The 13,685-nt window shown below is 45.1% G+C and overlaps 1 protein-coding gene across 1 annotated transcript in view; it reads left to right on the plus strand.

The window, feature by feature from the left end:
• Window positions 1-13,685, plus strand: part of CLIC6 (chloride intracellular channel 6) — a 33,764-nt gene that overhangs the window by 14,958 nt on the left and 5,121 nt on the right. The window contains exons 2-3 of the mRNA XM_076353657.1: window positions 12,471-12,580; window positions 13,027-13,152. Of these exons, the coding sequence (XP_076209772.1) occupies window positions 12,471-12,580; window positions 13,027-13,152 (236 nt within the window). The remainder of the gene's footprint in view (window positions 1-12,470; window positions 12,581-13,026; window positions 13,153-13,685) is intronic.

Here is a 13,685-nt window from a genome sequence, read left to right on the forward strand (position 1 = left end):
CCATAAAGAAGCCCCAACACACTGTTAATCCCTCAACATGAACCGAGGACCAAGAGCATTCAAAGAACCGTTTCTAGCAAAGAGCCTTACTGAACATATGAATATGAAATCTAATAAAACAAAATAATCATAGTAAGTTAATGCAAACGCTGCATGAATGGAAGTATAGTATAATTTCAGAAACCTAACAGAATGAGAAAAGCCTTAATAATGAAATTGTTAAAAGATGTTATGAAATGCTAATAGGTGGCCAGTCCGGGAGACATAAATCTTGCCCAAGCTTCAGATGTTAAAATGTGAGGTAGTAAGGTTTTTGTTATTTCTGCAGGTGGGAGCTCAGCCTGAACTCACATTCAGTGCCAGAAGAGCCCTGCTCCAGGACAGAGCCCATCTTCTATTATCAGTAATAATAGCTAGATAACTAATAACGAGATGACCACTAATGTACAGCTGCATCATTAAAAACACAGTAGATGGGTATATCTAAACTGTCGTCCTGTTTGTAGGTAGACTCAACCTTTAGCCTACTACTTCCAAAAATCCTTTGGCATTCCCACATCCCTGCTAATGGTCTACGTACAAGTTTTCTGTTTGTTTTTTAAGTTAGGAGTAGTCTTTTCATTCTGTATTTGTACAGTACTTAATTTATAGTGCCTAGATGCTACTATAAAGGTCTACATTTCCCTGTCTCCATGAGGAAAAAAGGAAAGCTGGGTGAAGAAATCCTCCTGTCTGAGGATCCCAGCCACACCTTTTCCATAGGTCTGTGTTTGCATCAGTTTGGCAGCTGCTCTGTGCCCTGGAGCTCCACATCCTGACAGCACTTTAAGACAGGACTCTTAAGATACCATCTTTGTAGCCTGTTTTGTGGATGGGCATTAACATCTGATGGGTACAAACAACTGCTGATGGGTTTCAGCAGTTGATTTGGCTCTTTGTCAAGAGGATTGACTATGTGCAGGCTGTGCCCCAGCAGCGGCCAGCCCCAAGTGCCCAGAGCAGCCTCCTGATGTCTGGTCCAGGCACTCAGCAACTTAGACCTGTCTGAAAGTCACCACTCCTTATCACCAACCTTTTGGTGGTTCATAATCTTCCGGGTATGCTCATCTTTGAATCAACATCCTAGCCTTTGGTGGTATTGCTTTTACAGGTAGGAGGTTTTCTCCCTATCCATTGCTGCTGCTGTTCTGCTAGATGGCATTCTGGTACCAAGTATGCCTATACCTTGTTTTGATTATTATCCACAATCAGGCCAGCTGGTGGCTGAGATACTTCCTGAGCCCTCCTGTACTCCATTAAGCCTGAACTGCTTGGATATCCTCGCTGTCTGAGAGGATGCTGCTGCTGCAGCCATCCTGGGTTGCGTTTGGATCCTGTAGCTGCCTCAAGACTTGTGTCCCATTGCAGCTCAGACTCTGTTGCCTTTTGCCAGTGCTGTGTGAGACTACTGGGCTGAGGAGAGTGTTTTCTCAGTTGCCGTCCCTGGGATCCTTGCATTGCTCCTTGTATTCTGTGTGTTGGGCAGTTGTACCTGGCCAGTGGGTGAATACTGGCCCATACTAGCACGTGTCCATCCCTCGTTGCAAGCATGCATCAAACATACAGCGTCAGCAGTTAGATTTGCAGTGATTTGCTCAAGCCACTTTAAATAAAATGCCATTTTGTGCTAACTGCTCTCCTGTTCTTCCTCAGAAGAGGATAACCTCTGGCACCATTTACTTCTTACTGTCTGGCTGATCTTAATACATGGACTCTCTTCATTGCCAACAGCACCCTGTCTGGTGTCTGGCTGGAGCTCACTGTCAGAGATACCATATCCATCACCTATTTCCTTTTCCAAGGAATCATTCAATTATTTTAGAGTGTAAACTCTGTTTGGGATAGCTGCTGCTGTTTACTGAGCAGGACCTTTCCCCTCCGTCATTGCCCCCAAGTTTGCTACATGCGTTATTTTCACTTGGACACATTCAGTGGCATGGAATACAAAAGCATGGCACTTGCCATCGTCTTGTCCTTGGAGTGATGTCCATGTCACGTGCAAAGAAACAACGGGCAGCAAGGAACCTTCTGGTAGAGAAGTAAGTCCAAGTCCCTGCTGAAAGGGATCAAATCTCATCTTGAGACAAAATGTTTTTTTTTTCCTCTTGTGCTGTCACATATGCACGTACATATTGATACACCTGCTAATCCTACTGGAAACCTGGTTCAAAACCTCGTGCTGTGGTGGTTAGGAACCCTTCCAGTTGTCAGCTAGAAACATTCATGGCCAGTTTCTACCCTTTTGTTTTTGTTCAGCATCACCCCCAACTATCAGGGAAAAAATTATACTTGCACTGAGTGATCATATTTTCCCTCAGTTTTTGCTTTCCAAATTTAAGCAAGAATAGATTTTCCTGCCCTCTGTTGTAAAATAGGTTCCTCATTTTCATCGTCATCTTAGTAGCGCTTGACTGAGTTTGAGTTAATCTTTCATGAAAGCGGAGAACCAGATTTTTGCAGAGACCTCTTCAGGACCCGTGTACAGTGTCTTGTGCTGCGGTTTGAATGCTGCCCTGCCTCCATGGAAGCGTCAGCTTTGATGTAACCTAAGGCAACATCACCTTTTCCCTACAGCTCCATCGGGCAGTTGGGTCAGCACGCTGGGAATAATGCACTCTGGTCTTTTTTTTTTCAGCAGTTATCTCTAGCTGATAAGTAGTCTCCAAGGGTGGGATTCAGCGCACTTAAGTTAAATTAGATGCCTAAACTCTATAGGGCTATGTAGTGCTGTAGTCAGAGAAAGCAGCACTACCAGAGAGCACGTCATCCCAAGTGGGTGGATGGGTGAGACAGACAAGATGATGAACCCTCAAGGAGTGGCTCGCTCTCTATGTATATCTGTCTCTACTAACCAGAGACCTGTTTTTTTCTGGCTGACTCTATGCGAGGTGGCTTCCAGCTTCAGTGTGTAACATAACAGTTTGTAACCTTTTTTATCTCTTTCCTGTTATCCCAGCACTCGGGGTTATCAGTTTGTGGGGTATTCAGTCTGTTCCAAAAAGCACTGGTGGTGCTGCCGCTGTTCCTGCCTCCTGGGTTGCAGGCTCCATCTGCAGGTCTGGTTGTTATCATTAGATAATTCTCCAGCATCTCTCTGACTGAAACTTGCCCTTATGTTTTGCTGAAATGCCAGACGGGACCTCCAAGGCTTCCTCCTGGACCAGTGTGCGTTTTCATTTTTGTGAGGGGGAGGAAGAGAGCAGGAAAGCCAGCATACCCAGTGATTTGAACCACCTCCAGCTACCCTGGTGCTCTAGAAGACATGTGCTTTTTGGTTAATCACATTCTGTTCTGTGCCGTGGGACTCTCTGCACTGCTGCCTCTCCCTGTAGCACACGGCATCCGTTGACCTGGATGGAGAGGGCTTCATGTTTCTTTAACAAAACCAGGCTCTTCCCTCCGGGGTAGTAGCAGGTCACGGTCAAGCCAAGTGCACACAAATTGAGTTGTTGGTTCCTACTCCAGGTTTCCTTCCTGCAGTTCTGCCTGCACCTGTCTTCAGGTTTTGTGCAGCTTGCTAATCTGGGCACCTACCCTTTTTAACACGCCCTCTTCCCAAACCGCCTCAATTTGCAGACTGGATCATTGAGATGTAAAGTCAACTGATGCTCTACTTCATCATTTCTCCTCCCCTACTGAGTGCACAGGGCTTATAATGAAAGTCTGCTTTATTCTGACAACAAAATTAAAACCACTTGAGCCAACGTAACTAGCTGCATTTCAGGTTGTCATTCGAGAGGATATTTAGCAGATACAAAACTTAAAGGACCCGTCCTTCTATTTGCAGCTGGTGAGCCAACTTGCTTGTTTAAAAGTTACAGGCACGCATAAATGCATTGACTGATTGTTACTTGAAAGAGAGGTAGGAGAAAGGGGAGAAAGTGGAAGACATCCAGAGGCCCCAGGGTCCATTTTTCAGCCGACCATCCAGATTACTAATTTTGCATGCCCTATAAGATGTATTGCAACACGTTGGCATGGTTTAGTTTGGATGGGTGGTCACGGGGATCCTTGCAGTCTTGCACTGAATGATCTCACTACTGAGACCATATCTTGAACCACCCAAACACATGAGGAGGGGTGTATAGAGTGAGAACTTGTCTATGATGTAGCTGAAGGCTGCAGCTGTGATAGTCTTTGCCACCCAAACTTGGTCCTTCTTACGTAGGGGGATGGTAGATAGAGAAGGGGATCATTCCTGCTCAGGTGGAAAAGGGCCGTGCTTCCTGCAGGGGTGGAGTTCAACATGGACACTCTTCTGATTGAAGGCTCAGCTGCTCAACTACTGGAAGCTGTTTGCACTGGAAGGAGAGCACCCAGGGTTTGTCCCCAGTTGCATTTGAGTCAGCAGGGGCGGACTTCCAGCTTCAGCAGGAAAACGGGGCCTACAAGTGATGTCGTAGGAGAGGATGGTGAAAGTCAAACCATCCCTTCATTCTTTAGAGAAAACATTTGAGGATACTTGCTCCCTCCTTCCCCTGCATGCTTTTTTGTCTTAGCACCTTAAAAAGAGAAAGAAGCTGTTTTTAGCAGAATGCTTGTAGTTATGTTTACTGTTGCCTCCTTAACCTGAAAGCTTAATTAGGGTTTAGGACAAAAAGTGTGTTATTGAACTTGCGTGTTCAAAGTTGTAATCCTTTAAGTATGTTTGGTGTTCTTTTTAAAACAAAAATCCTTATGGCACACTTTCAATATCAAGGTGCTTATTTTGCTCTTAAAAAAGAGAGAAAGGGAAGGGGAAATTTTTTTTTTTAGCTGAACGAGTGTCCAATTGCTGTTTAACACAGCTTTCTTATTGAACTTCACTGTTGGGGATGTCACACAAAGGAAGAGTCTACCCTAGCACGTACCAAAAATACAATTTATGTGCAGAAATCCCAACTAGCAGTCACATTTAAAATATATTTCTGCTATTTGCCTGAGGAATTAAACAGCAGCTGGAAACATCTGTTTTAAGTGTTGGATATTAGCGGATAGGCAGAGCTACATGACTGTTTAAAAGTATTGGAATAGTAAGTGGCAAAATTTTTACTTTGTCCATTAAAATATATTTTAAATTACAGATGCTTTATCTTAAAACTTAGCCTAGAAGTACAATTTCAGCATCTCAAGTACTCTCAAGCATGCCGTTAGCAAAAAGCAAGGCATCTTGCTGCAGAGGTGGCTCCGAGGCAGAACCTCACATGATGAGATGTGCTACCACACATGAGTGTGAGGCTGCCACTTTTCATCGCTCCAAGAGCAGAAGTCAGGATTTCCATTTCAAGCCCAGTAGGTGGCATCAAAAGAGTTCTCTAAATTTCAGCATTTGAGTGTTCGTGCCCTAGCCCTAGGCCACAAAATGAACACAGTGCTTAGATAGAGAAAATTCCAGGTAATCTCTCTCTTCCTCGCAAAAGCTTCGGTTTGAACGTGGTCTGACCCAAATGACATGCCTGTGATGCTTCTGTGCCTAGCACAGAATATCATATGTTATTAAGTACATTATAGTTGCCTTCAGTGAACCAAAATGACTTGTAACTATGTTTTTATTGCGTTCATAACAGAAGTAACATTGCCAATTTTGTTTTTTTTTCAATGATGGGGTACTATAGGAATCTGCGTGAGTACTGTAGCAGGCATCAAGAATGCAAAACACACTTTGCATCCTCAAGGAGTAGATGCTTTTTTTAAAAAAATTAAAACCATGTATCTGTCACAGCATGCTAACAGAACATGGTTATGTCTAGAAAATAGATGTTTTCTAGTGCAGCTGCAGTCAAACCCATGTGCTTCTCAGAACCTATTGCCAAGGCTGAAGGAGGTCTTTGCGCTCGCGGGAGTATGGGAGTGCTGTCATACCGCTTCCCTCTGTCTTTCTGCCTGTGATCTTAAAAAAAATGGCTTGGGCACTTCATGGTAAACCAGAGGGCAGTGGGATTTCCTCTCAGGGGTGAGGAGGAGAGGGGAGGCACTGGGAGCTCCCCTCCCCTTTCTCCTTGGCCATCATGTAGCCAAGTTCAATGGCTGGTCCCAGCGGTGCAGCAGGGCAGGAAGCAGAGCTGTCTACCACAGGGGCCTTTCTTGCATTGCCGCTACGTGTGCAGAGCCGGTGGTAGCTGCTCATAGAAGCTACTGCAGTCAGGCTGGTATTGCAGGGCTTAGTTCAGGGCAACAGTTGGTGCTAGGAATGCAGTGGGCTCAGTTAATCCATGCCAGTGCAGAACAAACGAGTCTGTAGAAGGAATTAAAGCAAAATAGCTGTTGGTCTTGAAAGTCACACCCAGGGTTAAAGTTGCTTCCCACAGGCGGCCCAAGCTTGCGAACTCCTTGTAGTTTTTCAGGCAGTAGTTTTGAGCCACGTGCTGCGGTCCCTGTTCTTTGACAGGAGATCAAATGCGTTGTGAAAAAGGGGAGGGGATTTGTTGGTGCGGTATGAGAAGGAAGAGCACACAAAAACTGCCTGATAGCTGAGGATCGAATAAGGAAACCTGGGGGAAAGTACCCGTTCAGCCTGAGAGCCATCTCAGCAGAACAGGCAGGGGCAGATCCACGATGCTGGTCCCAGCTGGATGGTTCGTTGTCTCCCAGTAGGCAGCGGTTCTGCTCCACTTGCTGGATAAACCTGCTTCTTAGCCAGCATAAATATGGGAAAGGAGGTAACTTAGCTCCCTTGTGTCAAAGAAAGAAAATGGAATTGGAGTTCAGCTTTTGGGGAAAAAAAAAAGTTATGCTCCTTGTTCTACTTTTTATTGTAGCTTCGGAGGGATTATATAATTATATGAAAACAAATAATAAAGTCTTCTCTGCTCCTTCTGAACTGTTTCTTCCGTGCTTAACCTTCAAAAGGAAACAAAAAGTCCAGGAAAAACAAATTCCACGCGTCACAATTTTGAAGGCACAGAACATTTGAGGTCAATAGAAGCACCTTCAAAAACCTGGTTCCTGAGATGTTTGGACAGAAATGGTTACAAAACAAATTACTACAATAGCTCCAGGGCCAGAGCAACTCCAGCTCAGGGAGGGCCCAAACTACTGGTTTAAGAATGACATACAGTGTGTGACTCCTGGGTAAAGTCACTATAATTATCCTCTTGCTATGGATGAGGATGTGGAGGCAAGTGACCTCTTCAAGGCCACTCAGAAAAGCAGAGCTGCTGAATCAAGGTGGCAGCAGCAGCTCCAGAAACTGAATATAGTTCTTTTGGGACCCTCTTTAATATCTTGTGCATAAGGTCTTGCTGCCTAGTGAAATTAGGCTAAGGCATGGTGGTGCTCCTACCCATGAGCTTAAGCAGTAGTGGAAAGAAGGGTGTGGAGAGCTTTTTCCTTTTCCAGCATCTTTGAGCAAGACCCAGAACAACCACCAAAAAAAAGACCAAAGAGAGTGTGGAACAGTGAAAAATGAATGAAAACAGGGAGCATAGGCTAATAATCCCATTAAGTAATGGCACATGATTACGGAGAACTGTCTTAAGTTGATACTGTCACAATATACGATTGCTGCCTAGGGCTCTGAAGGCTCTGAACGGAAGCTTCTGTGCACGGCCTGACATTTTTCTCCTCTGCAGCAATGGCTGTCTTAATTGTTTGACTAATGAACTCATTAAATCCCAGTATTACTAGAAAAAGCATATTGACCTCCTGACCAATCACAATTAAAACATAAATGCCACTTATTCAAGACACTGGTTAGCCATCTATTTAAGCAGCAGAAGAGCATAAAAACAAGCTTTGTGTTTTGGGGATTTGACCCGCTTCACCCACAAGATGTGGATGTTGAGAGAATGTCACAACAATTGCAGGTGGAGGCCAACTTGCAGCATTACCTACAATTACAGCAGCATTTGCCTGGTTATTAAGATTATAACCAGTCTGGAAACACAATCCTCCATTGAATCAACAGCAAGAGACTCCGTCTGACTTCACCAGAGTTAAGATTTCACCCTGCATCATCACTAAGCACAACAGTGAGGAAGTGTAATTAAATTCTGCGCGTGTACCAAGCACAGCTCAAAGTTACACATCCCTGAACGGTGTTGTGGAGAAAAATGCAGGGAGTTTTGTTCCCAGGCTGCAATGTCCCTAGCTGCGCTCTCTTCCTGGGGTATTAATATGTGACAGGCGGGTCTTTTCTGGCTCTCTTACTGCTGTGTCGTATCCCTGCAAGGTAAGATGTCGACACACAGTCTCACTTCTGTAAAAAGGCCGCCCTTGCTTTGTTGGAAAGTACATTATTGTAGGATGATGGCATACTTCAGCTATTGTCGTGTTGCTTGATACACAGCTATAAAGCTATTTCAGTGTCCCAGCTCATCATTTTTGAGTGGGTGGTGTCATCATGGCAGACCCTCTGTTTGGCAACTTAAACAAACACCTTTGGCATGTGTCACTGATGCTTTTATGTCCAGTAGGAATTGTAGCTCCCCGGATTAGATGAGCTGAGTTAGGAGAACAGAGTTGTCTCCTGTAAGCCAAAATGCAAGTTGATGTATCTGAAGGCATTTTAGCTAGCTGTATTCACCCTGTTTTCTGCAGGAGGCTAAAATACCCACGTTTTGGGCTTTCAGCAAAGGTTGTAGGAAACTGTAGTGTCTTTGAGCTGCCAGGTCAAACCGTGTCAAGGTCTGAATCAGACTTGGTGTTCAAGGTCTTGCAGTCACTTTAGGCTGCTGGTCACTGTTACAGTAGGGAAAGGTTTAATCACTGCTTGTGCTATTGTGTGGGCTACTGTAATTTGCCTCCAGCTCTGCAGAACTGAAGGAAACCTGGAGGTATCCACCACCAGCCCTGGCACGGCAAGTCTAGAGATTTGTCCTCCCTTCACCTCTCACCCAGAACTCAAGCCCCTGGGGACTAAATGGCTTTCGGTTTCCTAAAGCTCTCTGTGGTTCACCAGCTTCCCAGTTGTCCCTACCTGAACGGCTGCTGCCTCCTTTACCACAGGACCTCAGCCGCCGAGGCTTTTGACTGAGTAACTCCCAAAGATCTGCCTGTTGTTCTCATTCCAGGCACAGCACCCATAGAGGACACGGCCCCATCTTAGATGTTGGGATGTACTACACAGCCTGGATAGCATGGGCTTTTAGAATAGATTTATATTAATGAAGTGCACCAATGATTTCACAAGGAAACTGCTCAGAAGATTTCCTCCTTAGCCTGTGAGAAGGATCATGGCCACATCAGAAATGGGGAAACATCCTAGCCTCTGTGAATTTATTTGCTGCTGTAAAAGCCAAGTGCGTACCATAACCACTGGAGACAGCAAAGCTGGGCAAACACTGCAGCACTTCACTAGAGACCGTGGTACCTGCATTGCACAGAACACAGCTAAGATAGCAGTACACTATTAATGTCCCTTGTAAACAGCATGGGAGGGGAGACAGCACAGTACATGAAGGTCAAATGTCTTTTGGACATCAGTGTGTTTAACACCATCAGAACTTAGCCCATAGAAGTAGTCAAAAAGTACCAAATAAACAATCAATCATCTCAGTCATTACAGTTGGCAGAGCATTGCTGTAATCAGCGATGCTTAATCCCCCATTCTATTCAATTCCTCGGTGTTCAAGTGATTTTTTGTCAAAGGTTGCTAGCAGGCTGAGAGGCATGAAGGTAAAAGGCTGAGAGATTCGCTGTTTGCTATTTTATCCATTGCAAAATAGAAAGACAGTAGTGCTGTAGAAAATCTTACTCCCGAGTAGGTATGGACATTAAAAAGTTTACACTTAGAAACAAGACAGGAGGTTGCTTCTGTAACATCTCCAGGGCTGCCAGTCCCTCACCTTCCTGGTTGCCTATATGTCATTCCAGTTAAGGACAAACTGGGACTCAGTGCCTGCTTCATGCCTGTGTTTGTCACGGTAACACGTCTGTCCTGACCTGGATCTCTGACTCTACCTCTGGACGTTTCCCCAGAAGAGCAGGCTGGGGCTGCTGCGTCCGGCTCCCTGAAATGTACTGTCACCAAGGTGATGGGGGGCAAAACGAAGCAACAATTGCGTTTCCTTAGCTCCAGCAGTAAAAGTTAGAGGGAGCCAAAATTTTCATATTTAATGGCCAGCAGAAGATAGTAATTGATCAGGAAAAGTTCACCCTGCTGTCACTCTTGATCACACAGCTCTTCTTGAGCACAGAGCTATCTGGAATGTTCTCCAAATGGTACATGAACCCTGCTGAGATAGGTAACTTATTTTTTCCTATCCAAGGCTGAATGAAAACATCAAACCAGTGGTAGGAACTGTTTTTCTGGACACTTGTTCTTTCTTTCCCCAGACCATAGCAATCTGTTACTGTAAGATTATTTCTTCACTGACTTAGCTTAATGGTTGACATTCCTCTATAATAAACTGCGTAAGACACCAAAGCACGGGTTGGTACCAGGTTGGGCTGCTGTCCCTTCAGTGTCCCGCTCGAGGGGTTTCCCTGGGAGCCCATCTCGGGTGAACAGCTGGCTGTTGGCAGCACAGCTTGTGTGAGGGCAGCGGGCGGGGAAGCGGTTGCAGCAGCACCTCCACTGCCAGAGAGCGAGGGGCAGCTGGAAAGGAGCTGGCGGGAGCCAACTCATCGCCAGATGTACCTGCCTGCCTCCTCCAGACATGGCACATCTGAAATGATGTCCCCTGGCTGCTGCTTCTCCCCTCAGTGCAGCCTGGCAGAGGGTGGGGGTACCCATTGCTAGCACCAAGGGGTCACAGTAATGCCCTTCACCCCCCTTTTTCCTTGGGGGATGGGTAAAACTTGACACAAGAGGCAGGATGAGACAAAATGGTGGTGTCATGTATTTAGCTCTGTTTTAAGCACACGGTAGCAGCATTTGTAGTCTTATTTTTACAAAATACACAGTAGTTTTCTATCTTCTTGTTGCTGTAAACTGTACAGCACTGGAAAGCAGTGCTCTGAGTAGGAGGAAAAATACAATAGTAGCTTTTGACCAGCTTTCATTTTTGCCACCTACGAAACAAGACTTTTCAAACACAGCAGTCCAGCTGTTCTAGCATTTCTAAAAGTTTTCATCCCCTGCCAGTGTTTAAGGCAATAGGCTATTCTAGTTTCCCCTACCGAGAAAGCCAGTGGTTGTTGCAGTACCAGAGGCAGAAAGCAGCAGAGGGTTATCAGAGGAGAATCCTTCGGGTCGATAGAGAGAATAAGACGGTTTATCAAGCCGCAGGAGAATCCCTCCTCATGCGTCCCTCGAGCTCCATGGCAGAAACCTGCCTGCTCCAGAGTAGGTGGTCATTTCCAGACATAGAGCTCTTTGTGAAGGTGAGCACTGTAAAGCAATCCGACGGCACTGTTTGTTTATGGTGAACTTTTTACTATATTTGAGATTCATTTGATCGTGTCGAGGAAGGTGAAAGAGCAAGCAGAACTGGTTTCATTAATGTGTGTTGTTTGGTTATAAGGTCTGCAAACCTTAATGAACTAACCTATTAACTAAGTAAATGATACACCTGTTTTTTTACTTCTGCGCCCTTACATTTAATCTAAGTTTTAAAACTGCACTTTAGGAGAATCATATGAAGGGCTTAAAAATTAGACCGCTGATCTCTTCCAACAACGTAGTGTGAAGCCTAACTTAACCAATAGCAACTATGCAAGACTTGGCCTCATTTTAACAAAGCCTCTTAACAAAATGAGAGAGAGCAACGCTTCTGTGGCCACACGTACGGTGAGTTGCGCCTCTTGTGCTTTACACTGACACCTGGTGATTTGCTTAGCCAAAAGGGAAAGACCATCATTATAGGGGCACACAGAAAGAGAGGTTACGTGACTTGGATACAGCCACACGTCAGTCTTAAAAGTGGGAGCCTTGGGTCTATAACGAGGAGGGATTAGACAGGGGGATGTGGCACTTGTGCTTCCTTAGTCCTCAGTTCAGCAAAGCGCAGAGATGGGTGGGTTCAGCTGGAGCAAGGCTACTGCCAAACTTCCCTTCTTCTCTGGGGCCCCCACAGTTGTTTAGTTTGAAATTCTTAATTATTTGATTTATTCTGTTTATTCCCTTAAGCGCTTTAGATGTTACATCTCAATTTATGCTGGTAAATCTTTCTCTATTTGTTTCCCGTGATCATAAACTGATTTAACTTGTTTTAATCTTGTAGTGACTTAAGTAGATTTATGTTCACATAGACAAATGAGGTGGAGACTATTTCCTTTGGAAGGACTGCTGTGATTTCAATTTTGCTTTCTAACTTATGGCAATATTCATTATGCATTTTCATGAAAAACTACGTCTCCAAGATGACAGGATTCTTCATCATATCTATGGGCATGTTTGGAGAAGGATATAAAGCAACTTTGCATGAAAATAGGTGTTAGTAGAGATGAGTAACATGCTATACGTACTCGTAGCAGATCTGGGTTTTCTGCTTTCCTACTGCATCTGCTATCAAAATTTGCTGTCATCAGATGTATGTATACCTTTTTTTTTTTTTTTTTTTTAATTGTAGGCTGGCAGTGATGGGGAAAGTATTGGAAATTGCCCGTTCTCTCAGCGTCTCTTTATGATTCTGTGGCTAAAAGGTGTCATATTTAATGTCACAACTGTGGATTTGAAAAGGTGAGATTGTAACCAGAGTTCTCCTTTTCAGAACAACTTTTCCAAAATGGTGATTTTAAAGGGTGATTCTCTTCTGATAGATTTGAAATGTGCACCATGGCTTGACATTACGTTAACAGTCTGGAGGCCTGATTCCTCTTTAGGGTTCACTAGTATAAAGTGGACTAACTCCTTTGAAGCAGTTGAGATTTTAATCTGTTTTGCAGTAGGTCTCTGTAACATAACATAGGAGTTTTGGGGTTTATTTTAAGCATTTCAGAGCGCATTCAGATAACGGGCTAGCGAATTCTCACACCACCCGTGTGAGGCACTGACTAAGTCTTATTTTGTAAGAAAGATGTAGAGCAGCCTGCTATTTTAAAGGTGAAACAGTTCATTGCAATTAAGCGTCGAAATTGCAAATGTGGTTCCTGTTGTGATTTACCCCATCTCTTTCCTCCCATTAGAAAGCCTGCTGATCTGCAGAACCTCGCCCCGGGAACAAACCCCCCCTTCATGACATTTGACGGTGAAGTGAAAACCGATGTCAATAAGATTGAGGAGTTCTTGGAAGAAAAGCTAGCGCCGCCCCGGTACTGTATTCCTGGCCGCTTCTATTGCTTTTAGCCCCTCATGGCCCTCGACAGGGGTCAGTGCCCAAACCCCCTTGGTTTCGGTGGGTCAGGCCCTCGATGAGCTGCAGGTGTTATAATTGCGCATGGGAGGCTCGGGGGGGCTGGTCCGGCCGCCGTGGTGGAGCTTGCAGGGAGGGGTAATTTTGACTGGTGCGAAACAGTGCTGAAGCCTGGCACCATGCAGGGGATGGCCCTGGGGTGGCCCCGAGACGCCGGCTGCGCTCCTCCCGCCGCCCTCGCCTTTGCCCTGAGTTCACTGCTGTGCCACCACAGTCATTCCCAAAGCATGAAATCCACCCCGCTGCAGCAAGCATGTGCAGAAACCTGCATGCCACTGCAGAAACCTGACCTCTTTTCCTCCACTTGTGTTTGTTGGAGGTTTCCCTCTTCACACTGTACAAATAATTATGCTTACTGGGAGCAGGTAGCTGGAGGAAAAGGGCAGTGAAAGCCTCCCACACAGCAGACGTGCTGGGGCTCATTTTGAGTGG

The sequence above is a fragment of the Aptenodytes patagonicus genome, chromosome 1, assembly GCF_965638725.1.
Source record: "Aptenodytes patagonicus chromosome 1, bAptPat1.pri.cur, whole genome shotgun sequence".
Classification (NCBI taxonomy): Eukaryota; Metazoa; Chordata; class Aves; order Sphenisciformes; family Spheniscidae; genus Aptenodytes; species Aptenodytes patagonicus.